General features: G+C 38.9%; 4 protein-coding genes across 5 annotated transcripts; 3 read left to right on the plus strand and 1 right to left on the minus strand.

The window, feature by feature from the left end:
• Positions 1-5,442: 5,442 nt before the first annotated feature.
• Positions 5,443-10,042, plus strand: LOC103992225 (uncharacterized). Of its 2 annotated transcripts, XM_009411848.3 has the most exons (6): positions 5,444-5,874; positions 7,076-7,166; positions 7,309-7,484; positions 8,227-8,254; positions 8,397-8,505; positions 9,792-10,042. In XM_009411848.3, the coding sequence occupies exons 1-6, from the start codon at positions 5,653-5,655 to the stop codon at positions 9,871-9,873; spliced, it is 708 nt and encodes a 235-aa protein (XP_009410123.2). In that variant the 5' UTR covers positions 5,444-5,652; the 3' UTR covers positions 9,874-10,042. The 2 variants fall into 2 exon arrangements, with proteins under 2 accessions (XP_064973995.1, XP_009410123.2); XM_065117923.1 differs by lacking the exon at positions 8,227-8,254 and having other exon boundaries at positions 5,443-5,874.
• A 4,589-nt stretch (positions 10,043-14,631) lies between these two features.
• Positions 14,632-17,335, plus strand: LOC135617564 (cyclin-D3-1-like). The gene is made up of 6 exons (XM_065117926.1): positions 14,632-15,183; positions 15,720-15,806; positions 15,930-16,028; positions 16,113-16,314; positions 16,414-16,535; positions 16,694-17,335. The coding sequence occupies exons 1-6, from the start codon at positions 14,881-14,883 to the stop codon at positions 16,913-16,915; spliced, it is 1,035 nt and encodes a 344-aa protein (XP_064973998.1). The 5' UTR covers positions 14,632-14,880; the 3' UTR covers positions 16,916-17,335.
• A 1,206-nt stretch (positions 17,336-18,541) lies between these two features.
• Positions 18,542-20,069, plus strand: LOC103992227 (serine/threonine-protein kinase-like protein At1g28390). The gene has a single exon (XM_009411851.3). The coding sequence runs from the start codon at positions 18,728-18,730 to the stop codon at positions 19,757-19,759; it is 1,032 nt and encodes a 343-aa protein (XP_009410126.2). The 5' UTR covers positions 18,542-18,727; the 3' UTR covers positions 19,760-20,069.
• Positions 20,070-25,137: 5,068 nt separating this feature from the next.
• Positions 25,138-26,433, minus strand: LOC135616205 (zinc-finger homeodomain protein 2-like). The gene has a single exon (XM_065115397.1). The coding sequence runs from the start codon at positions 26,134-26,136 to the stop codon at positions 25,321-25,323; it is 816 nt and encodes a 271-aa protein (XP_064971469.1). The 5' UTR covers positions 26,137-26,433; the 3' UTR covers positions 25,138-25,320.
• Positions 26,434-26,711: the final 278 nt, after the last annotated feature.

Consider the following 26,711-nt stretch of genomic DNA (forward strand, 5'->3'; position numbering starts at 1 on the left):
TAATTTCATGTCTGGCCCATGATGGGTTCATTTCCATCTTCTCTCAAAAGTCATCTAAAGCCATTACCACAAATCAATCCATGGAAAAGAAGACACTCCAACTCTTGGTGTCATGGTCACAACATTTCCAAGGCTTACATGTCAACCCCACATCAGGCTGAAGTCTGAAAAATCCTGCCAAACCCCATTGCAAGCTTGCCATTTGAGTTGCAATTGCACCCAAAGTCTCATGGAGAATCTTCCGGAGGAGAAAAGAACACCACAAACAGTGTGGAGGAAAAGCGAGGCTTTTCCATGTTGTCATATGGTGTCGATGTGGTGTTGCCAATTGATGGAGTTGGGTGTGTTAGGTGTTTCTTCTAAATACCCACAAATTGTCCGCTTACGTGAGGTTTCCAATCTCCCCGTCTGTGTCAAAAGAAAAGGTATTGACTCAGGATGAAGGTTTGGTGAGTGCTTGTGGGCATTGGGTAGAGTCAAAAGGTGGCATTCCTACTTGGAGAAACAAGTCAATTATTTGAGACCAATAGCAAATCACATCTTTTGTCTCATACCAATGTTCTCTATGTGTCAAATGGCAAAGGAAAAGATGCATGCAGCATGAGGGGGAGTGGTTTACTAGATGATGATGATGATGCTTGTCTTGTTCTTGCTGTTCTGATTCACGCATTGGGGAAGTTCTCTTGTTGCGAAAGCATACATCGACATGAATTTGAAATCAAGATAGTTCCAAATGCAATTAAGGGCTTGACATATGAGTTACCTTTTTCATCTTTTAAAAGCTCCCTTTTGTAAGGTTTTGCTCGGGTAGGATATAAGGGTAGATTGAAGGAATTTCTGATATCAAAGTAACAATTATTCATGCTACATGTGTTGCTAATATCATGAAAGTAACAATTATTCGATCTTTAAGTACCAAATGGATAATCATCCATGATTTGTGATCCATATCCCATCTTTTAAGTACCAAATGGATAATCATTCATGATTTGTGAGTCCATATCCTCCCTTAAGTACCAAATAGATAAGTAGTAAGATAACAAAAACTTTTGAATCTCGAATTTTGATGATAAATTAATCAATAAATTAATAATCTAATACATATGAAAAGACAAAATAATTATGGAAGAATCGGACGTTGGGCCGAAGTCAAAGATCGGATATCGAGTCGAAAGAATCGGAGTATACACCGAGAACGAATGTTGCAGGAGTCAACATGCCGGAGGATCGAACGATACGTTAAATAACTAAACGATGTGCCAAAAGTTCGTCGGAAGCTCGTCGGGAGTTCACCGGATGTGTGTCGGAAGTTTCGTCGAGAGTTCGGATGCACAATTGACGTGTCGGACAACTAGACTGCTTGATTATAATTATTTTAGCCTTAATTGATGTAGTTATATCTTAATTTGAGTTACGTTTTGGAGAAATCCTACAAACTTAATTATGGGCCCAAATTAGGATTAAATTGGGCCTGCTATTTGGCTCATTCAATGACCCAAAGCCACATCAAGTGATGGCATTGCCTGATGCTCGACCTTCCAAGTGGTTTGGGCGGTGGTACCATCGACAGTTAATGCTGTCAGGAGATGGTACTGTTAGAACCCAATCTCCGAGGCCTTGTCAGGAGGTAGTACAGCCCAATGTCAGTCTACAAGCGATGGTACCGCTAATACCCCGGAAACCCGAGATGAGATACATTTTGGCTTCATTTTTTAAGTCATTGGAGCCTTTAAATACTATACTCTTTCCTACATAGAAAAAAAAAAATAAACTGTGAATAAAAATCTTGAAGTGTTAAGGTGTAAAGTATTGTAAAAGTGCTTAAGTGTCCTCTTTCTATAGATTTGTGATCATTCTAAGAGATGTGTGAGGTTTGTAAGGGTTGTCTCATAAACTCAAAAAAAGAAAAAGGTATTATAAAAAGGTGGTAGTCTTCGCTTATTGAAGGAAGACCGTTAGTGGACGCCGGTGGTCTCAACAAGGAGGAATCGATAGTGGATGTAGGTCACGATGATTGAACCATTATAAATCCGGTACAATATCTACTTTGTCATTCCTATTCTGCATTTCCTTAATCACTTGTCTGCTTACTCCTCTTCGCACCTTCTTTACGATTAATGCATTTTCGATATAGGTTTAAATTAAAATGAAGTTTTGATTCGACATAATATTTTTATTAGCACTAATTCCACACCCCCTCCTCTAACAAAAACTGACAGGTATGACTCATGACTAGCTCGATATTGGGTCTAGAGAGTCACACATATATGGTAGGCGTTGTGATGAGTAGAGGTTCGGATATGAGATATCCGCCGGAGCCCCTATCTTATTGGATATTCAATAAGCCGGTAGCCTCAACGGAGGAGGAATCGGGAGTAGACATAGATCATGACGACCGAACCACTATAAAATTATTTTCTACCTTAATTGCTTATCACTCTTATTCTATTCTATTCTACTTTAAAACAAAAACTATTTTTTTCATTTTTTATTTCTTTTTTCTCAAAATACTCATTTAATTTGGTACGACGTATTTTATTTTTATTTTAAAATTTTTCTCAAATGCTTCTTTAATTAAATTTATCATTCGGAGGGATATTTGATTGTTTTGTCTGATTAGTTTGAAACTAAATTGAAACAATCAGTTCCAGGAACTTGAAATTGATCCGACGTGAATCGATTCAGTTCTATATGGAATCGAAATCAAGCTATCGACCTTCGGAATGTCTCATTATAGTCACATTAATGAGCAACTATTTTAACTTTAAATTGTTCTGAACTTAGTTCACATAATTTTAGATCTTGTGCACCAAAATCTTGAACCAAGTATTGTTGAGACTTAGCATATACGACTTGCAATCTCGAATCATTATAGTTAAAATGGTCAAAGCCACCAACAAAGTGTTCATGGTGATTTGCCAAAAAGAAACAAATAAACTATATATATAAAACAAATATGGACTTTGACATTAGCCATCAAAATGCCTCCATGCATCCATGAATAATATTTAGAATTTAATAGGACATATACTATCAACGAATAAAATTATAAACAAGATGTTTGATATAATACTTATGTATGTTCATGTCTTTTTGTTTATTCATGCTTTGCACAATATATAGAGGAATAGTCAAATGCTTAACAGTCCAATTTTAGTTGGATTTGAGGACCATTTTAGGTTTGTAAATAAAGGTTGTATCATGTGTACTCTTGTGAGAGATACTCGAGTAGTGGATCATTTTAGACCTTTTGTTGTGCATTCGTTCAAAGCTTGTAAAGTCTGTTTGTAATTTATATTGGCTATGAAGAATTTTCTAAAATGTTTGCTTGTGGATCCCGAGTGAGGCGCTTTCTCTAACTCGTTTTCTCTTTTGTAGGTCCTAAGAAACCATGAGAGGTTTCGATGAGACTAATATTTGATGATGGACACGCAAGGGTGTCGCACAACTTAGGTAAAATCAGTTATGTCTATGTCAATACAGTCACATTCGTCTTGATCCAACATATTATCTTATTTATATTATTTTATTATTTATAATCTCAAGTATTATTTTACTATTTATGATCACAGTATTATTAATTTTATCTTTTTATTTTGGTTCCTCGTAATCTTACTCTTCTTACTCTACTAAGAGCGATAACAAAAAAACTAGATAAACACGATAAAAGATCTATAATCTCATATATGTTATCGTATATCATCGTAAGTTTCTAATAGGTCCATAAGAAAAAAATGATATAGGATAATTCATTAAGAGAGTTCCTTCCATCGACGTTTTCTCTTAAGAATTTCTATCGTACGTGAATTTATCGATGTCCATAATAAAAATTCAATCATAGTAATAATATATCTTATCTGATTAAACTACTACGGTCACTTAAGAACAACATTACTCTGATGGAACATAACAAAGCAAACACTAAATGATAAAGCATATCACAATTCTCCTTATGAGTACACGCTGGCTCTGATCCATGGGGAACATCACCACCATGGCATCCTGCAATCTGAGCAAAGCTCTTGTTGTTTCGCTTGCTGATCTTCTTGGACTTGTGTTCCCCCTCCTCCCTCCTCCCTCCTCCCTGAGCCTCCCGTAGAGAGGGACAGGCACTCCCATCGAGCGCTCGGGCTTCCCTTCCTCCCCTTTGTGCCACTCACTGAGTCTTGCATTCCAAGAAGAGATCATCCACCAGCCCCGTAGCTCTCTCACTCGACAGTGAGTAATCATCTCCTCCCAATTCGCATGCCCCGTAGATCATCCTGCCTGCACTTCCTTCTTCGTTTCTGGGACGGCAATGCGTCCTCGTGGGTTATGGCATTGGGCCATCTTCCTCATCCACACGAAAGGCCTGCGAGGGATCCGAACTCAGAACCCTTTCGACGGATGCATCGCATAGACTCGATCGAGCGGTCAACGATCAAATAGAAAATATTTAGAGAGAGAGAGAGAGGATCACAAATACAAAATCTATAAAAAGCATAGCTCACATATATTTTTTGATGTTAATTATTTTATTCAAAGATTATACACTCCACGTATGATTATATAAGAGAATTAACTTTGCTTAAACTAAACATTTAAATTTTCTTAATTATGGGTTAAGCCTAATTTATATCATTGGACTCTATCATTACTTAAAAATTTGGATCTATTCTCTTAATCCTCTTTTAATATTTATATCACATATAATCCTATTAGTCATACACATATATTATTACAATGGAAATTTTAATATAACATATATATTTTTAAATATTTAAATTTCTTCAAATGCCACTTCCATCATACCGTCCAAAAAAATATTAATTGCTATAATCCATAGTTATCTATGAATTTTAGGAAAAAAAAAATAAAAATCATAAATACCTAAAGTACTTCTTATGATTTTACCATATTTTGTCACCTATCATTTATTTCCTAATATCCTAAAATTCAATTTAGAAGGACAGGACACATAATATTAATTTAGGAAGAATATATAAATACCTGATATATCTTGAACGGGTATTATTATCATCAATTCAAGCTTCAAGATTGTGAGTTGATGATGATAACCATATATTTTATCTTCTTAGTTATGTAAGCATATCTTTTAGAATAGTAAATACCAAAATCACTGAGAAATATATATATAATTGTTTTGGTTTAAGGAAAAAAAAAGGCCGTGGCTGTTCCCTGTCAAACGGAAAACAGCAAATCCTCACTCAGTCAAAATTACTAACGCACGAGCATGGCATGGTCCAATGGGTTAGGATCCTGTCCAATTACCATATCACCCAATTATAATCGCACAGTTGAAATTTAAGAACCTGCGAGAATTGGATGAGTGGACGGTTTGGATGCCGCATTCTAAACCATTTGAGCCACGTTATAGTTGGAGAGGATCGTTGGTCAAATTGGCCTTTGTGGTGAGGGCTTCATATTTTAATTCCATTCTTCCGCAGCACCCAAAAGCAAACACGTCGGAAGCGACGGGGCGACGAGTAGGTGCGGTGAAGGGAAGCAAGGAAAGAAGCAACGCGAAATAAAGGAGCAGTTTTTACCCCTGCGACCTTCTTCCTTCTCGTCCCTCGATTGTCCTCGGCGACTTCTAAATATGTGATTTCTTCTTCACCTCTCGTTTAGATCCCTGCCTAGGTTTCCGACGTCATGGAGGCGGAGGAGGAGCAGATGCGGGTGAGGAGGAGGACGGTCCAGGCGGTCCTTGAGCAGTGCCGGGAAGCCCTCGAGCTGCTCCAGGACGCCGAACCCGGCCGAGATCCCACCGGAGATGCAGACATGGAGAAGGTGGAGGAGGTGCCGGAGGAGGATGACGCCGGGGATCGTTCCAATCCGGCCTCGCCCTCTGCAGCTGACTACGAGACCTATGAGGTCGGGGATTTCTTTCCAATTTCCGATCTTTCTTTGGTTTGTGGGTTCTATTGTTTCATATGGTTTTAGATTCTATTGCTTTCTGCTTTTGCAATCAGTTCGAAGACTGCTATATGAGAATTCTATTTACCTATATTAGAAAAAGAATGGAAAAGGGAGGAAAGATCTAGTAAATGTTATTTATCCTTCCCTGAGATGCATGCCAATCTAGGTCAGAATTGCATAATTACTTCTGTTTGACATCTTGATGCGATATGCCATTGTGTATTGGATCTCTATGCGAATATTGAAAGATCAATTGCTTTTCCTAAATTGCACTCGTAGTAGTATAAGTTTATTGGCAATTTCCTGCAAGCAAGAGTTTTGCTGAAATAGGCCAGGATCTTGATGCTCTCATGCACTTTGAATCAACCTTGTCCGAAGCAGTCATTGTTACTGGCGACTGTGCTCTTTACTACTACATTCTTACAGTGTTTGATGAAGTTTGATCACCAAATTTGCATGTAACATCCTCATCCATGAACCTTGTACAAAGCTCAAGGGATGGAGAAGTCCATGTAACCAACCCCAAAATCCCAAATAGTTGGAATGTTTCAGCTTGTTGATGAGCACCATGAGCATAACGTGATAAATCTATACTTTTTTCATTTCTGAGGTGGGAAAGTAGATTCATACTACTAGGTTAACAATTTGATTCAGTATGTGTATGCATATCTTATACAAAATCAAAGAGGCCTGGTGAAATGTTCCAACAAAGATGCTATGCAGGTTAGCAGTGTATTAACGGAGTTTTTTTATCTCTAAGAAGCTGTTTCTGCAGGATTGCACCTGCATGATAATATCTAACTGTAGTCCTAGAGTTCCAGTAGCATAGGTGTCTCTGATCCTTGAAAGATGACTGAATGTTGATGCTTTCATGGCATCATCTGATTAGTGTAACCAAAATTTTATAACTAATTTATGCATATTAAGCTTGTTTTTTTTGTTTGTATGCTGGAAACTTGAAGCTTAACAACTTTTTATCTATATAAATTGCTTAAACTTTCTTATTTAACCTATAAGCAAGGGAACTACAAATCATGTTCTAATGATACATCTGGAACTGAAATGCCATCATCCAGCTAAAATATCATGTAGTAGATCAAAATTTTCCTTCAAAAGCATTCATCGAAAAGTCAGAGTAACTGCTCTTGTTATGCAGCTCTGTGATCTACTCAAATCTAGAGTTGAATCACCTGACTTTCTTCAGAAGCTTGGGAACAGCAAAATTTCAGTTCCTCATCGTATTTCTGGTATGCCTTAGGCTCAAGATACCTTCTATTGCTACTGTAAAATTCCATGATAAAAAAACTGCTTTCTTATTCAATCACGTTATGGTCTTCTGGATCACAATATCAGTTTATTGTTGAATTGGACTCAATTTATATGTTGCAGCTGATGATAGTGCTTCTTGGGATTTCGTTAATGCTATCGAATTTTGGGAAGATGAGCATGTCAACGGTGACAATGAATCAGAACAAGATGACTATGTACTTGTTAGGCAAGAAGACATAGTAGATGGGATTGCATCCTTCATGGCTGCTTACCTGTTGTCACTAAAACAAACCAAAGTACGTAGCCTTCTATGAAACAGTCTTTTTCTTAATGATTTTGCACAAGTAGCCTTGTAACCGATGGTTGAAGCTTCAAAAGACCATCCAATTAGTATCTTATCTTTGTTGGATGCCTTATGAGGACTCATGTTAAAAAGAAACAAGCATAACTGGTTCAACATGCCAACACCCATGCATAAACAAATACTGCAGCAAATGTAAACTGTTATTACCCAACTACAATGTGGATTGGTGCACTAAGCTGTGTCAATGAATCATAACTGGTTTTACTTCACTTCTTTGTAGAGCACATGCAATTGTTTCAATTCTTTATCATTAGAATTGGTGCACTATTGATAAAAGAAATGAGCACATGTATTTTAGATTGGCCATTTGAAGTTTATTATCAATAAGATGGATGTTGAATGTATATGCATGTCTGCATCAAAACATATGCATGCCTAATTTTCCTTTTGAATGATGTTCCTGCTATAAATGCAAGGAAGATACGTACTAACAGCTGGTCCAATTTGTTCCTTACCAAGAATTTTTGTACCAGTTTTTACTCTGGTTATGCCAAATTGAGTTGCTATTCCATGGTCACTACAACTGGTTCAATTCTTGCTTGGCTTGGCACATGTGTATCGACAACCAAGCATGGGACTTCATATTGCTTTTTCATTACTATCATGTTCTTCTTTTGTGTTCAACACAAATTATGCATATGTTGAACTTCATATATTGCAGTTCCATTTTGCAGGATCTAACCCCTAATCAACTACAAAAAGGTCAGATCTTTGACTAGAATATGATGGTTTATCTAGTTTGCTTCTGTCAATTCTTTTACTTATTAATAAGTCATTGGCTATTAAAAAGTATATAAAATATATATATAATTTCAAAATTTGACTGTCATGCTTCTTCCTTCAGCACTTTGCAAAACATTTTCTGTCAAAAAGAAGAAAAGTAAACTTCGTAAGGCCTGGGATGGAAGCAAAGTTGTTTACAATGTTGCATCCTGGAGTGCAACTGCTATTGGGTGAGTTTGCCTAATTTTTCATAAACCAGATGTATGCACTATGCAAACTAATCTTGTATGTTCTTAATTTTCTATAAGTTGCTGCACTGTTCTAAACATTTTGGCATTGAAGCACTAAATATATGACTGCTTCCTATGTATCAGTGCCTTGTCTGCTGCTGATATCTACTATGTAATATTGTAATACCATGATCTGATTAACGTTACATTGCTCATGGGCTATGGCTTTGTATACAAGTATTATGAATTATCACCATTATTGAGAAAAAGAACTCGTTTCTACAAGTTTTGAGATATGAAAACAGAGGGTTTCAGTTGAAGCAGCTATGAAACAAATAATAGAGTTGAACAAGCTTATTTAGTGCCTGTTTGGGGATTGAACCAGGCGTAGATTGGTGAAAATTAGGCCTGTTTACATTCTCTCTAAAATCAAGATAGGTTATGTTTTAAGTTTCAACCCTGACACATTATAGTATCCCCGGATCATCTTTGCTTTTTGGTGATCAGATGTGCTGTTGTCGTTGATGTTGCAGTAGCAACTTGCAGCTTGATCTTTCGATGTCCTCTTCAATTCAAATTATCACTTTGCTCTTCTTCAGCTGGTTGGGAAGCTTATTGAAAGATACTTCTATTTCAGAAGCCTCTATGGCTTGCTTCAACTTCTCACTGCCAATTAGCTTGCTAATTAATTCAGTTCATCATCTGTCACTTGTGAATCATAGCTCTTTAATTAGTGATTTTAACTAAGTCATTCATTTGTAATTTTGTATGTTTGATGTGTTCTTTGTTGCAAGTGAATGAGAGATGAACAAGAAGTTGGATGATCATCAAGATATGGTTGTGAATAGATGAGAATATTTTAGAGAAGGATGATCAAGATGTGACTATGCTGGGATCTTGGTTAATGTACCGAAAATCATGCAGTGTTCCCTAGGTTTGCTTTTATTTAAAGAGATTCTCAGATGCTGGCACTTGACTCAACACTAACCCAAGCCTGTGGAATATTGATATGCTTCGAGTCCCCAATCATGCCTTCCCACATTGGATTATCTACAAAACTGGGCTTTTAGTTGTTATGCCACCTTAAATTAGGCATTATTGAAACCTATATAGTGCTGTTGGTTTGTTTTGCTGTTCATTATGTTGCTGATTTTACTTCTATAGACTGGAATTTTGTCAAATCTAAAGGTCAAGAAGCCTCTCTTTTTTTTGTTAAACAGGAAAATATTTGTCTGCCACTTTGCAGTCTACTAACTGCTGCTTCTCTCTCTTTTTTTTCCTTTCAGCATATACCAAAATCCAGTGTTATTAAAAGCAGCCTCTGCAGCATTTTGGACCTCTTGCCGCGTAATATCCAAATTATTGTGAAGATCAATCCTGTAACTCCATGAGATGTAATGCCTAAATCTTTGTTTGTGTTTGGAGCAGTTGTGCTGCTTCCAATTCTTTGGAAGATAACAGATTTCGAAACCATCAGTTAACTTAGCAAAAATATTATGGTGACTCAAATTATTCAAACCTTTCCTGAGCATCCAAATTCTTTTAACTTGTGTTTAGCCTCGATACTATTGTAATTGAAGCAAGGTTTATCGTACCATAATATATCGCTCAGAATGGACAGTAAGTATGGGTGATATCTTCGTAAGTTCTCATATATCATGTGTCGGTATATTTGGCATGGCTCAATATAGTTTGGTATGTATCGTATCGATAGTTAGTTAATATATTGACACCGACTGGATTGGTATTCATCAAAGTGTATAATTAGTACCTCAAGTTAAGTTTTTAAAATCGTAATTAGTTCATGATGAATGAGCAATTATATGCATCTATAATTGGTCTCAACCCTCTCATTTTAATCTAATAAACATAGAAAATATTTGCACCATCTGATTTTACCACTTATTTGGTCCAAACCTTCTCATTTTAATTGATCTGTTGATTTTGATCAATGGGTCTGATGAGTCTCATGTTCGAGTACACATACAACAATTGACGGGTATCAGATTCAAGTCCTTATATATTGTTTAATGTATATTTAAACTTAACTTACTAATAATATTTATCAGACTCAGAAAGTAATTTGGGTCATTGCAGGAGGCATTGTCTCAGTTTAATTTTGCATGCGTCTCCAAATCATTTTTTCTACATCCAAAGCTGAGCTGACTGCTGCTCTGACTTCCACAATTCTATTTCTGAAATCAAAATATATGAAGATGAAGATACTAATCAGGCTTGAATGTGAAGTCATCGTAAGAACAAAATGCGAGGAAGAAGCCAGCAAACCAGTTGTTTATTTATAGTATGTTAAAGATGAGCACAAAATCTATTGACTACCTTACGAAATGTTAGCTTCTGGCTGTTTCCGTCCAAATAGAATCCACAGCTCAATTGGGTAAGCTATCGCATTAAGTTGCAGAAGCAAGCGAGCAACCAATGCAGCCTACCTTCCCCAACTGCATCCTCGGAGACATACTTCACTCCTCGATCCCACATGTCTGCAAGATGAACTTTCGGCCTCTCGTTGGAGTTTGGGCGGATTCAATGCGATGAGCTGAGTAGCTGCGCGTTCCAGTGTGCTCTGCAGCAGCAAGCTGCATGCACCCACCATGAAAGCAACACCTCGAAGTCCTTGATGTGTTCTGCCACTAAACTGCTCCGTTACCTTGGATTCGAGCTCATAGAAAGCACATGAGCACCTTGGATGCCTGTGCCCGAGGCCCTCTTCTTTAATCACCATGCCAGTGTCCACTTTGACCACCACCTCCCTCATGTGTGCTGCTTGACTTCCTGCGTGCATAGATAATTCGATCATATTGATGAAAGATCTCAAAGGTTTGATCGCGAGTAATCACATGGATATGCAAAAAGATTTACTACAATCTGTTCATGCTCGAAGCTTAATTCTTCCTTTTTGAAGAAAAGAGGTTCCTCCAATAGTCTCTGGCTGTTAGCAGTTGCATTGCACTTGTCGTGAGCTCATAGAGATCTAAGACCGATGCTAACATCATTCGAGCATGCATACAGCATCATGCGCTGCTCGGTCAATGATATGTTAAAGGAATCATATATCGTCTAGCGACAGTTCCAAGAGCTCGGATCTCATAATTCCTTTACACCTCTTGGGAAAAAGGCCACGAACACTCGTGCTTACCAGTTAGTTCTAAGATCAAAGGCCATGACTGCGACCAAAAGAAGGGGTGGTGTGCTCATGGAGATCTGTGGTGGACATGTGACACCATGGGAACTGAGTCATAAAGAGATTTGGATTGAGAAAGGAGGAATGCAAGACACGAAGGAGCATTTGGACGAAATCTGAAAAAGTAGAAGATGCTTTCAAGCATACATCCCTGCAAAGCTTTGAGTAGCTTCCTTGCTGTTTCTCTCTGGAACAACTTCCCTTGCAAGTTCATGAACTTGCACAGGGAAAAGTGTATATATGATTGAGTTCTGCAGCCTGTGACATCTTCCCTCAATTAGCACTGCCATTACTATTGGGGTGCAAGATTTGTCTCCTTCAACGAGTTCTCCTTTCATTGCTGTTCTTCCCGTCCTACTTGCAAGAACACCATGATTCATTGATGGCATGGAAACAGATTGCAGGTGGACCATGCTCAAGATGCTGCAGATATTAATTCTTGGTCTCAGAACCGAGTACATCTGAAGAACAGTTGACTGCTGCAAACTAAGCTGCAGGATTTAATCGCAGAGGAAAATGGACATAGATAACTTCAATTGGAGATTCAAACTCCAATTGAAATACCATTTTTGTGTTTGATTATATTAAAAAATCTAACTTGAAAACTCCAAATCCCAATCTAAGATGTGGTATTTTTGTGTTTGGTTGGGGAATTTAGATCTTTGAGGGTCTGAAGTCTCTAAAAAGAGTGAAGTTTCCAATGTGACTAGAGGAAGTCTTGAGTAAAATAATCTAATGAAATTTTTACATTACCATCTCAGTCAATTGTAATTTTTCTTCACCTGCCTCAATCAAACCATCAACCAGGGAAGGCTACCATCTCATTGGTCAAACAAGACTTCTGCCCTCGTCGGGCCCACGCTACCAACCGATGGAAAGAACTCCTTCCCTGATTGATGGCTGAAACGAGACATAGGAACCGGACACCCTATTGATATTACTGACTTTTAAATGCTAAATCAGAGTGGATGTAGCTGGAAAAATAGAATTCATGTGGTAACATTGAGGAATTTGTCCTAAAACAAATCTCCATTTATTTCTCATTTTGATTAATTAACCAACAGCATGAATGACAAATCATATGTAAAGTGTTTCATATGTCTTTTAATACCTCATCTAAACACATTAATGATGTATGACTTTGCATATAACTTATTAACAGGGCAAATCAATCATGACCTAGGGCAAATTACATATCACCTTTGTAATAAGTTATTTTAGTATTTTAGTTGATACATTTTTAAAAATTACATTGATATTATATTTATGAAAGTGAAACATTTAACTCTACTTCTCCTCACGTTGTAACTCTACTAATAGAAATATCGCACGTGCTCAATAATAAATCAAAGTAAAACAGAATTACTCAATGGTAAGATTTAGTGTTTTCGTCAGAAGAGTCAACGTAACTTTCAAAAATATAAAAATCAGGATGCTAAATATAGTTAATTATATATTTAATTATATATATATATATATATATATATATATATATATATATATATATATATCTATATTTAGCATGCACTACATGGTAAAACAAATCCAACAAATTGACCTAACATTTGTAGACTGTATAAAAAGATTTGAATTGTTGAGGGGATGGCAATGGAGATAGAGCAAATCTTAACATTTTGGGAATGCAATCAATCCATGGACCAATTCTTCCAAAAGTCTTCATCTCATGTTTTACAGAGCATCAGAAATTCTCAATTGATTGGGGAACAACTTAATTATATAAAAAAATATGAGAATTTAATTTCCTTAGTATTTACACATAGCAAAATTGGCAATGGTCAAATGTTTGCTGTAAAATCTCCATAAAGGAAGAGTTTGCACATAATTGAATCAGAAACACTGAATTTTGAGCTCCCCATCATATGCATATGCATTTCCAAGAAGAAGAAAAATAAAAATCCATCAAACAATTGCAAAGAAATTTCTCATTTATCTGTGTGAAAATTAAGGTGATAATTAGATGGTCTGAGTGAAACCCTAATAAAAAAGATCAAATCCCCAAGAAAAAGAGAGCAAACTAGAGAGCAGAGCCCTGCTCCTATTGGTCAGCCCCTGCCATATCATTTTCCACAAATGCCCTCAACTTTACTTGAAAGGTCCTTCAAAAGAGATGTTCCCTTCCCCCCTAAATAAACATGTTGACTGCCCAAGGAGATGAGCTGTGCTCCTCCCAACCCCTGAAATGACCTAACAGCCCTTATCCTATGTTGCTGCACCATCACAACTTACAAAGGTTGTCCAAATGTAAGGTGTAATTAAGATGTTGCACATTTTTTGAGAATTTATTTGATAATGCATCTCATCCCACAAGATATAAACCAATAAAAATTACTACTACTTTTTTTTTTTTACTTAATTAGCTACATGGAAACTCATAAAAGTTTAATAATCCATTAACCAATCTCCATCTCAAAATAAACTGACCCCCAAAATTAGCATCCCTCACTGATTTTATCTTGCCTATTGATTAATACTAATGCATTGCAAGCAGTTTAAGTAATTTTCATGTTAACCAATATGTAATATATTAACAAGTGTGTCTTCCTTTGTAATTTCACAGGTTTGCATCTCCCAAGCCATAAAAGCTCTGTCTCTTGCTTTTGTGTTGGTCCCTGATGTGCTCTCTCTCAAAAGCCTCTCCTTATATCTTGCCTTTATAGTTTCTACAACCATATCATGCACAATCTAATCACCCAAAATATTTCCAACCAATCAATTATCACATCATCACATTTTTTTTAGTGAGTCATCATCACTCCCACAAGCCCCAAAGAGTCAGAAGCCCACACCACAAAGCCCACATTCTAATGGAGCAATAAATAAATAAAATATATTTTTTTAATAATTTCCTCCCTATTTGTCTCCCTCTCCCCTAAATACTCTCTCTCTCTCTCTCTCTCTCTCCATCTCTCAAGAAAAAGCTCAACTTTCCTCTCTATGCAACAGTGACACCCCTCCACCTCTCTCCTCTGCCTCTCCTTCAACACTGGAATAGTACTGGCATTGAACTCATCTTCTGTGCCAAAAAAAAGTCAACTTTGAAGGAGGAAGAAGAAGAGGTGGAGGGAGGAGGAGGAACAACAGGGACCCCTTTCTCTAGAGTGAACTTTTCACAACGACCTTGTCTGCATCTCGGTCTTCTTTTGTCTCACTGAGCAATGAGTCCAAGTTGTGACTGCGCCTCCTCTATCCTCCTGTGCGCTGAGGACAACGACAGCATCCTGGGCTTCGACGATGGTGAGGAGGAGGGCGGGCATAGGCCTGGATGGGTTTCTGAACCAAAAAGGTGCGATTTTTATGGGGATATCCTCGCGGGTTTTCCCCTGCAGTCGGATGAGTTGTTGAGCTTGTTGGTCGAGAGAGAGCAGGAGCATCTGCCGAGGAAGGACTACCGCGAGAGGCTGTGTTCTGGGGCGTTGGACTCCTCCATCAGGAGAGATGCTATTGATTGGATTTGGAAGGCGGGTTCTTCTTTCTCTTATTTTTTCTTAATTATTCCATTGTTTTCTTCGCTTTTTTCTTGATTTTGATGATCAATCTATGTGTATATGTTGATATGTTTACAAGGCAAAAAAAAGAAACTGCTTATAAATTGATGACCACCAGGGTTACAAACTCGATTTGGTTGGTATCCGATATCTCATAATGATGCTTACATCCAGGCTTTCTTCTACTTATTCCATCTTTTGTGCATTGTTTATCTCATCCTCTATTTATCTGCCCTTTTCTGCATCTTGTAATGTCCAGAGTCATACTACTTTCTCTTATAAATACCAGTAGTTTAATGAGTGCTATGCTTATAATTTTGTGTATATGATTTAAGACAATATGGTTTCTATTTAATCCATCCTGCATAGTTTGTCTGAAATGTGGTTTTGGGAAAGCATATTTGGTTTCTTGTGTATTTGCTTTTACAATTATTTTCTAGTCTCAAGCTTTGATTCTTCTTTTCCTCTCCTCAGCTGTGGATTGATGGCATTTCTGGTTTGTCGAACAGGTTCATGCTCATTACAATTTTGGACCACTGAGTGCCTATTTATCTGTAAATTACTTGGATAGGTTCCTCTCTTCCTATGATCTCCCAGTAAGAATCACTCTCAGTGCCTGTAATCTGATCTATTAGACATGCATTGCTCTTTTTTGTTGATGTCAAGTATAGCCTTTATGTGACCTAATTTCCTTGTTCTTTTGTTATCTGTAATTGCAGCAAGGCAAGGCTTGGATGACACAACTATTATCTGTGGCCTGCCTATCTTTGGCTGCCAAGATGGAGGAAACTGAAGTTCCTCTGTCCCTGGATTTACAGGTGAGAAGACATCAGGAGTAGAATTCTCTGATATATTCTTCACAAAATTAGCAGTTGTAAACATCCCTGGATTGCCTTGTATAGGTTGGTGAGGCAAAATATATATTTGAAGGAAGGACAATTCAGAGAATGGAGCTTCTGGTGATGAGCACCCTCAAATGGAGGATGCAAGCTGTGACTCCTTTCTCATTCATAGATTTCTTCCTCCACAAGTTCAATGGTTGTGGTGCACCTAGCAAGTTGTCACTTTCTCGATCTGCCGAACTCATCCTGAGCACGATTAGAGGTACATCTCTTGCGCATAGCTGTAAATTTCAGGATTTTGGTGTGACACAAGAATAGGTGGGTTGGGATGTGTGCTTAACAATGCAACAATTGGATGCAGGCATTGATTTCCTAGCATTCAGACCCTCAGCAATTTCTGCAGCCATTGCACTGTTGGTTTTGGGAGAAACCCAGATTGTGGATGTTGAGGAGGCCTTGTCTTGTTGCTGTCATGTAGCTAAGGTAAAATGATGTCTACATTACTTCTTTTTCGATCAAAAGACTATCTTTCTCTAGTGTTACTACCTCAAGTTAAAGATCATTAATGTATTTTATTGTGTTGCTCAAGAGGTGTTTTCTTTCCTTGGATGAATTTTTACTGTCTTTGTTGGGTGCTGTAGGAGGGGGTGTTGGGATGTTATGAAGTGATTCAAGACAAAGTATTGATGAGGAAGCAGTCAGCCAAAGACCTAGTCTCCTCGGTATCCTGTGTGCCCCAAAGCCCTGTTGGGGTGTTGCATGCTGCATGCCTGAGCTACAAGAGTGATGATGCAACTGTTGTGTCACATGCAACATGTCTTGGTCTCTCTCCAGCTAGCAAGAGGAGGAAAACAACCAGATGATCAATGTCATGGAGTTTTTGTGTGTACCTGATCTCTTAAGATGTTTTAGCACCTTGAAAAAAACAAGTGTTTTGGTTTGGTTAGGCAGGATTTTGGTGTGTTCAGAAAGAATGCCACTAGCTTGTTCAGATTGGAAAGAACAAATCAGAATGAGAAATGCCAAACATATAAATCTGAGAGGAGAGAGACACCTCTCCGGGGAATAATGTATTGGTTTTCTTTGCAAAACGAGGAAACCTGGAAACAAATCTCTTCAAGGATCAAAGGTGAACACAGACCAGAGAAAAAGAAAGCTGAATGGAAAGTGAAGAGAAAAAAGAGCAGGGAGTGGATTTCTTGTGAGAATTATTGTTCATTTGTCATTATCTGCTTAAAAAATAGTTTTATGGTATTTCTAATGCCTGTCACCCTACTATTTCACTGCTTGTCAGCTCAGACTCCTGGAATTTGCTACCAGAGAGCCCCCCCCCCCACCCCTCGTCAGTCTAAATCTTGGGAAGGCAGCATATATGGCCTTCAAGGATCAGAGCAGGATACAGTGTCTATTAGGTGGCTGTGGGACTGTGGGTGGACCACTCTTGGAAGTTTCAGCTTCTAAACCAAGATCATAGCAGTTGTATTCAAAGGATGGAGGGAATTATTCCCTGCAGACTTGTCTTCTCTCTTTTTGGCTCCCTCCCTCCCTTAGGCATCTTTACTTAGCCCTAATAATCAAGTACATCATCCTGAGATCCAATCTAGCAATGTGGCATGGCATTTGGGCTTCACAGTGCCCATACATGTGGATACTTTTAATCCAGGTGTGGATCAAGAGATGACAGTGGCATGGGATGAGCAACAAATGAGCTCCACTTCATTTGGAGGTGATCACATGGAAGCACTGTGAGCTTGTGATCCTCCACTGCCTCTCTTATTTTTAGCTTCTCGCCTATGCTGAATACCTAAGTGAACCCTCCTTCAAGGCTGCCTCGTCTTGATTGAAGAGAGGTGAGCATCTCCTCGCCACCGTTTGGATGCTACAGAAGAATAGAAATGAGGCTTTCTGACAGCCGTAATCATTTTGGTATGAAGTTTATGTTCAGAGCGATGAGTGACGAAACATCGTCCATCGGTCTGAGTGCTCTTGCGATATCTTCATCCCTTCCCCTCCCATCGATCACCACCTTCACCCCCAAATGTCTTCTCTATAAGAAACCCCCAAATTGGGTCTCGAAGAAGACTCCAATAAATCAGCTTCTCGCCAGCCAAAATGAGCAAGTCAAATGTATGTTTGTTTCTTTCCTTCAAACATGGATACCACATTTTTGTGCTGAGAAAAGTCAACGCTGGTAGACTTTTCCATCTTGTTCAAAAATAGATTCCAAAGGAGACGAGTATTTTGTCGGATGCCGTATAAGGAGATTAGTTTGTGGACTTTTCCATGTACTCGACTTTTATTTGTCAACGGTCAAACCAATGCATAGGTGGAGTTGGACGAGCGTCAAACAAGGGAGGAGACTCTCCGCGACACCCACACGAGACATCACGTGACCGAAGGATCATGGGCCTACCGAGTTGAACTAATTAAATGGATGGTAGACAATACGGGTAGAGTAAGCCCAAGTGTAGCAAAGCGTTGGCCGTGGTTCCCCTGCTGCACTTCGAAGCTTAGTTGGAGGCACAATCCCGTGTTGTGGACGCAGGGATTAGTGGAGAACACGAAACAGACATCCCTTCCTCAACGCCGGCACGCCATCTCTTCGCTTCTCCCCCACGCCTCAAATTTCGTGCCGCAAACTCCTCGTTCCTCGGTAATCTGTCTCCGAACTCAAGATGAGGCCCTTGGCTTGCTGCAAGAGTTCGTACCAAGAGGAAGATGAAGAAGTGCAGACGAGGGGCCAAAAGCACCGGGTCTTCACGTATGAGGAGATTCACGCTGCCACCTCTGGCTTCTCAGCCTCGGCCCTCCTCGGCCGCGGCAGCCATGGCTCGGTCTATCGCGCCTCGCTCGACCAAGGGCGCTTACTCGCCGCCGCCAAGCTCCCTTCCTTGGCTTTTGCCTCCTCCGGTTCCCCCTCGGCCACCGACGCCGAGATCGACCTCCTCTCGTCGCTCCCCCGCAGCCCGCTTTTCGTGAACCTCGTCGGCGCTACGCCGGCCTCTGGACCGTCCCCCCGCATCCCGGTCGTCGACCTCATGCCGCATGGCTCGCTCTACGACCTCCTGCACGACCCGCTCCGCCCCTCGCCGCCCTTCTCACGCCGCCTCCGCCTCGCCCTTCGCTCCGCCGCTGCTCTCGCGCAACTCCACTCCCTCCGCGTCGTCCACCGCGACGTCAAGCCCGCCAATCTCCTCCTGGACGCCAAGGGCCGGACCCGCCTCGCAGACTTCGGGCTCGCCATTCGGCTGCCGCTTCCGGGCGGCGATGAGGACAGGTCTCTTCCACCTCCGGCAGGCACCATGGGCTACCTCGACCCGGGTTACGTCCGCCCTGTGGACGCCAGCACCAGGACCGACGTGTACAGCTTCGGCGTCCTCCTCCTCGAGGTACTCAGCGGGCGGGAGGCCATCGACGTGGAGTATAGCCCGCCGTCGCTGGTGGACTGGGCGACGCCGTTGCTGGAGGACGGGAGGTTCGAGGAGCTATGGGACCCGCGGGCGGCGCCGGAGGATAGGGGTGAGGAGGAGGCAGCGAGGGCTGTCGCAGAGGTTGCAGGGAGGTGCTTGGCGCCGGCCGCAGGGGATCGACCGTCGATGGCTGAGGTGGTGACGGCGCTTCGGGCGGCCAACAGGCGGCGGTTGTGGCGGTGGGCTCTGCGACAGCGTGTCCGACGTGGCGGGCTCGTAACGTCGCGCGGCCTTTAGTTTTCTTATCGTCTCTTCCGATCGGCCGTGTTATTCCGAACAGAAAACACCGAGATGCCCGCTTTACCACTAAGAGCATTCGTCGCTGCTGTGAACGGGATGAGTGTAATGATGTCGATTTGATGGCGCGTGGTCGATAATAACAGCCACCTCAGTAGTGTCACGACTCGTGAGGACTGGCAGTATAATGCTTCCCACGTCTGCGACAGGGCAGCGAGCAAGTCATTCATTCACTGGCATGTACGTACTTAAAAAAACATTTAATTAATAATATATATAATTTGCTTTTTCTACAAAGAATTAGGAATTGTAAATATTTTTGTCCAAAAAAATCATTAAAAATTGAGCATTAATACGTGATTTTAAATTCTGATGACTATGAAGTAAAAAGTTCTTTGAATGCTGTAAAGATTTTTCTCTCCCTAAAAGATTTAAGGAGATTGATACATAAATATGTAGGATTTATGAAAGAGAATGTAAAAGGGATTTTGAGTTAACTCAAGATACGAATTTTTCTTTTTTGTATTAAAAGATATACTAATCAATGAGGATAGAAATTACCAAAATGATTATTAGATTGGATGAACCATATAACAAGACAAATTGAAATCAAAAGTACAACACAGATATAAAAGGAAAATAGTTGCTACTGCTTGTAAATGTAATGATGTCATTTTCTCAAACTAGTATTTGAGTCACTTATATTTATTCTAATAAAGAATGTTTTGATTCACCTATTAATAAAATAATTAATAAAATAGGGATGATGAGAGTAATATCAATGTAAAAATAAAATAAAATTTTAGGACTAATTACATATTATCCTTATAGTTTGATCTCTTTAGTATCTCGATCCTTAAATATAAAGAATTTTATATAATTTTGATAATGCTACATATAATATTATGGTCATAAAACTAGAGATAAGATTTTAAAATTAATTTGATTGAATATGATTCAATTAAAAGAAATATTACATCTAAAAAGGGGGTCACTATTATAAGCGTCGGAATCATCCTTTAATCTTATATGTACCTAAAGAATTTATTCATGAATTAATTCGATCGATCGGAGATTTAACTTAATTAATTATTTTTTTACTTACTTATCTTCCCCATTATTAGAATTCTAAAAAATATTATTTAAATATAAAAACTTAATTATCATCTCTCTCTCTCTCTCTCTCTCTCTCTCTCTCTCTCTCTTGCTTTCGGCTTTATTTTATGTGAGGAACTCTCATGCATTTGTTTTAGTCACATCCCTCTCAAATTAGATGGATTTTTGCCCATCAATATCATCACAAAGTCATTGTCTTGGTCTTACCATTTCAGTGTTGTCACTATCTGCTTGTTCGATTGGACAATCATATGGTTGGAATTCTTCAAGTCCATGCATGTCATATGGACATTCAGCAATAGTGACGGATCGGATGACGATGTTGCTAGTGATAAGATGCTAAAGTCTGACCAAAGATATTGTTTATGCTTGCTATCGACATGAGGATTCCAACACCAAGATTCAAGGACAACTATTTGGTTGAGAAGTCCAAAGATTATGGACCCACTTGATCAAACTAGTTGGGTCTTCCACTTGTATGTCTTAATCAGGTGTGGAGATCTTTGACTCGAATCCACCAATCTAAACAGTTGGATTTGGTGGAACGAGCAATCGTATGCGAGTTAGGCTTACCTTTGGACAGCTAACAATGGTGGGAGACGGTACAAAGAGCTCATTTGGTCGGCCAGTTCGGGAGCAAGTTTGCTCGACCGAGGTGTAAACCTCGGGTCTTCCTTCTAACGTGAATCTAATAAGGGATCATTTGGTTGATCGGACTCGCGAGCAATTGTCCGCTTTATGCGATGGGTGTACTCGTACGATTTTATACTTTCAAAACATGTGAGTTCTAAAAAGCACCTATGAAGATAAGAGAGACCTGACGGACTTATAAGCCTTTGACTCCCATACGTATTAACAAATATAAGACTAAATGATCTTATTAACTCTAAAGTATATCTCTTTAATAAAAAATATATATCATTTATTGAGGTAAAAAAAATTAGTAAGATGAAGAGATTGTTTAGTAGGGTTTGATGACTTTATTTTATATATATATATATATATATATATATATATATATATATATATAGCCCGAGAGATGGAAGACGATGACGGTGCTTTGAGATCTACACAGGTGAAGATCTCGATGAGCACGAACGGCGTCTCTATCACATGCCAACGCCTAGTTGGAAGATAGAGTGAATCCCACGCCACAAAGGGGCCAAAAGAGAGCCAAAGGCAACAGAACTGGTTGAAAGAGAATAGAAGGAGAGAGATAGAGAGCAGCTCACCGTTCAACCCAAGAGATAGATAGAGAGAGAGAGTAGAAGGTCAATCAAGTCCCCACCAAATATCCTATGCCCATAAAGTGGGACCAGGTGGGAGGAATAAATTTAATGTGCAATGCTCCAAATAAGATCTGTGTGCATGGCATCTAATGCACCACCCACTCCACTTTCCTTCTTACACCTCCATATATATATATATATATATATATATATATATATATATATATATATATATATATGTATTCTATCAAAATTAATTATTTTTTTTATTTTTCCTCTCTAAATCCATATTATGCATGCATATTCTTCTGAAATTATAAGTACTTTGTTGCAATTAATCTCCATGAGTTGATACTCAAATTAACATTAATATTACCCTCCAAGAATATCAACAAACATGTAGGGACAAATTATTTTTGAAAGTGGTAAAATGTATATTAGGTACTTAAAATGTTGTTCTGAATAATTATTAATATAATAAAATATAAATTTTTTGAAGGGATATATGTGTATTTGTGTAAAATTTTTGGAGGAATATAATGGTTTGATTAGCAATTTAAAATATAACTTAAAAAAATAAAAATGATAAACATCAAAAAAATAAATATTATATTCTTACAAAAGACTAAGTCAGTAAAAAAAATATAGGGAGATCAATAGTGTTAAATTTAAAGTTTGATATACTATAAAAGTTAAACACAAAGATTGTGTAGGAATTATTATTGATTAGGATCTTAAGAATAATATTTTAGATATAAAAAGATTTGAATATAGAATTATAATTTTAAATTTTGTGGAAGGACAATATATTTTGAATATCATTAGTGGTTATGTCTCTTAAGTGATCATCAAACCAAAAAATTTTTTGGAAAAGCTTAGGTGATATCATTCGATGAATGTCTATAATTAAAAAACTTATAATTGAAAGAAATTTGAATGATTATATAGGAAAAATATATAGTAAATATAGAGGGAGGCACGAGGGCTTTTGTTATATGGAGAGAAATAAAAATAATACTATAATTTTATATTTTTCAACTTCATATGATCTTATGATTATAAATACCCATTTTAAGAAGAGAGATAAATATTTGATTACTTATAAGAGTGATCATAACTATAGTCAAATATATTTTTTTCTCACTAGAAAGATAGATAAAGTTATTTGTAAGAATTGTAAGTTTATACATAACAAAAATTTGATGAATCAATATATGTTGATGATATTAGATATTTATTATAGAAAATAAAAGAAGAAAGTGATAGTAAAAAAAATTACTAGGACTAATAGAACTTTAAAAATGATAATATAAATATTTTTAAGAATATGATGAAAAAGAAGGTGACTTGAACTAAAACTTAATATATAAAATATAATTTTAATTATTATAAAAATAAATAAATATAATTAAATTAGATAGACAAAAAGTCTCTTTAAGAAAAAAATCCTTAAGTATCTTGGATCAATTATTTAATACGACAAAAAGATCAATGAATATATTATTTTTAATAGTTATATGACGAGGAACATCAAGAGTCATATGTGATCATTAGATATTAAAAAAATATATAAGATAATTATGAAATTAATAATATTTTATGAATCTAAGTATGAAGTAATTAAAAAATAATATATATAAAAAGTTTATGTTGTCAGATAACGTCAAGATGAACGTGTAAAACTATTAGGAAAGATAAGAAAAGAAATATTTTTATTCGTGAATAATTTTGTATCATTTCAATAAAGGATAATGAGTATAAATAATTTAAAATAGTACGATCTTGTGCTTAAGAGACTTTCTGATACTATAGTAAAAAAAAAAAAAGGTTAATACTATATGAGAAAAGATTGTAAAAAACCTAAAATACTTTAATATAAATTATAAATAATAATTTAATTACTCTAAACTTAACTAAGTATTTAACTTCTTATATATCTTAATAGCAACAAAAGAACCATAAATCTAATCCCACAAAATGAAACTTACGATTGTTGTTGCATATATATGATATTTCTTAAATATAATACTTCGATTTGTCTTGCATGAGAACTAAGATGAGATAATAATATGTGGAGACTGTCTCGAGCTATGTAGTATTTTGGTGAACTTTGTTACTTGTTATTGATGCTTCGCTGAATTCTCCTCATGATCATTATGACCACTCCGATTATAGGTATTATTATCAAGAGTTTCATGATGGATATGAAAATATGAATAATAACAATCATTATTCAAGGCTTTTAAAAGTCCTTCCATTGATTTTTGTACTCCAAACATTGTGTAAACCATGTTGAGTTACATCAAATATTCTAAGATGATTCAAGTAGCCACATCATTTTGATGCATGAGACGAAGAAACAAATTACAAAGTGCATGAACTGCCACCATCACACCGATTATTTCTTGTTGGTTGTAAGATGAATTTTCCTCCTTGTAGGCTTTAAGATGAACATCTCAAAATAGTTATGGTGTTAGGATGATATTATTTTATTTGTTTCATAAAATATCGATGTTATGATTATACTCGATCATCTACGAGGAACATGATTAATCCTCCTTAGCTATTTATATGAACTCATACGGTAGGATTATTTTTGTACGTTGGAAGAGGCATAGAACATCATTATTTGGTTTCTCTAACTTTCATGATATCTTCTTCTTCTTCTTCTTCTTCTTCTGCTTCTTCTTCTTCTTCTTCTTCTTCGTTTCTTTGCCATCTTTAAGATTTCCTCAGCAGTTTCGTGCTGGTTGCTGATGGAGTCATCATCGAGGATCCCAAATGACTGGCATTATGGCAAATCAGATTTCCTACATCATTCCTCCTCTACATGATCACCTTTCACTGTGTTCCTATTCCAAGCCCCACTCATGTCCCATGTGGTAACACTGGACTCTACAGCACATCACCACCAAGGTGACGAGCAATGGCGCTTTCTCCTCCACCATCATACAACCTTCACTCTCCAACCCATTCATCATCATCATCATCATCATCCATCACAAGCTTCGTTCCGAAACCAAAACTAAAACATGAAGCAAAGGAGAAGCTACGATGGCATCCGACAGAACTACAATAGATCCAGGGGATCACAATAAGAACAGCTAACTAGCAGACCGAAGAACTGAACCAAAGAAATGAGGAAGAAGAAGAAGAAACCTCCCTAACTCGATCCCCATCGTCTCTTTCATAAGATAATAGGAAGTGGAGGAAGCTTTAGGGCTTCTTACCGAGGGTGTGTTTGTTGTTGTGCATCCACACCTTGAGGACGTGCCGCTTGACGCACGTCTCCTCGCAGAACTCCTGTACCGCGGCCTCGTCGTGCTTCTGAATCCGCCATCCCAGCCGCTCCGCGAAGGCCAGCATCTTGTCCTTTTGCTCCGGGGTAAACTTGGTCCGGAACCTCTTCCTCGACCCCGACCCCGACGCCACCATGCCGCCTCCGCCGCCCCCCATCATCGGGTTCGACACGTCCTCCTGCTCGTCCCTGCTGTGCCCGCCTGACGTCGACGGCAGCGCCAGCGGGGCTGGCCTGTGCTGTTGCGACGCGAATGCCGCCGCGGCGTAGTGGTGGTGGTGGAGGTACCCCGCCGGCGTCCGGTAGTAGGGCGAGAACTGAGGGTGGTATCCGGCGACCTCCATTGCACCCCCACCTCCGGTGGCCCCTCCCGCCCCGGCGCCACCTCCCTCGGGTTCCTTCCTGTGGAAGTTGCGGTGGCAACCGCAGGCGGCGCAGCGGAGTGCGTCGAGCGTCCCCTCCTCGCCCGCCGCCATGAACTCCCCGCACCCGTCCACCGCATGCCCCCCGATCCCTACCGCGTGATTCTTCAAGCACTCCCTATACCTAACTCCGCCTCCGCAGCCATATGCCTTCCGGTGGCCTGATCCCCCCGCCGCCATCGTTGCCGCCGATTCCCCTCCGCCCATCTTCGCTCCTCCTCCTCGACCCGAATTCTCCATGGGGCTGTCGTAACTCGAACCCACCGGCATCCTTATCACCTCCTCCCCCTCATCATGGTCGTCAAAATCCATGCCCACCGGCTCTCCTTCCGTCAGATCTCCGGATCGGTTCCTCCGCCTTCTCTCTCTCCCCCTCCTGTTCAGCTCAGCCTTAAGAGTAGAAGAGGATAAGAGAGAGTGTGGATACCATCAATTCTCCACACCACGCTCTGCTGTAACGTGAGACATTTGTGGTAACACGCACCCACACACTCTCCCTCCCCCCTCCCCTTCTTGCTTCTGTTCTCCAAGCTCACTTCTCGCTCTGGGATGGAGTAGAGTGCCACTGGATGCTTCTCTTCCGTTGCCTGACGGCCTCCTCCACCGGCTGGTCCCGGTACCTTAAGCCCATCCCTAAACCACCCCGCAACCCCTACTTAAACCCACCCCTCCACGCTTACAGCCTCCTTCCTCCTTTGTTTTTTACTGTTTTCCCTTTCACCCCTGTTCAACTGCACAAGCGTCGCGTCAACATGAAATGACTTCCCCGATTAGAAGTGCAACACGCAACACCACAAAATATAATCTCTCTCTCTCTCTCTCTCTCTCTCTCTCTATATATATATATATATATATATATATCATTGTTTCGCGTCCCTGAATGATAA

The sequence above is a fragment of the Musa acuminata genome, chromosome BXJ2-7, assembly GCF_036884655.1.
Source record: "Musa acuminata AAA Group cultivar baxijiao chromosome BXJ2-7, Cavendish_Baxijiao_AAA, whole genome shotgun sequence".
NCBI classification, from domain to species: Eukaryota; Viridiplantae; Streptophyta; class Magnoliopsida; order Zingiberales; family Musaceae; genus Musa; species Musa acuminata.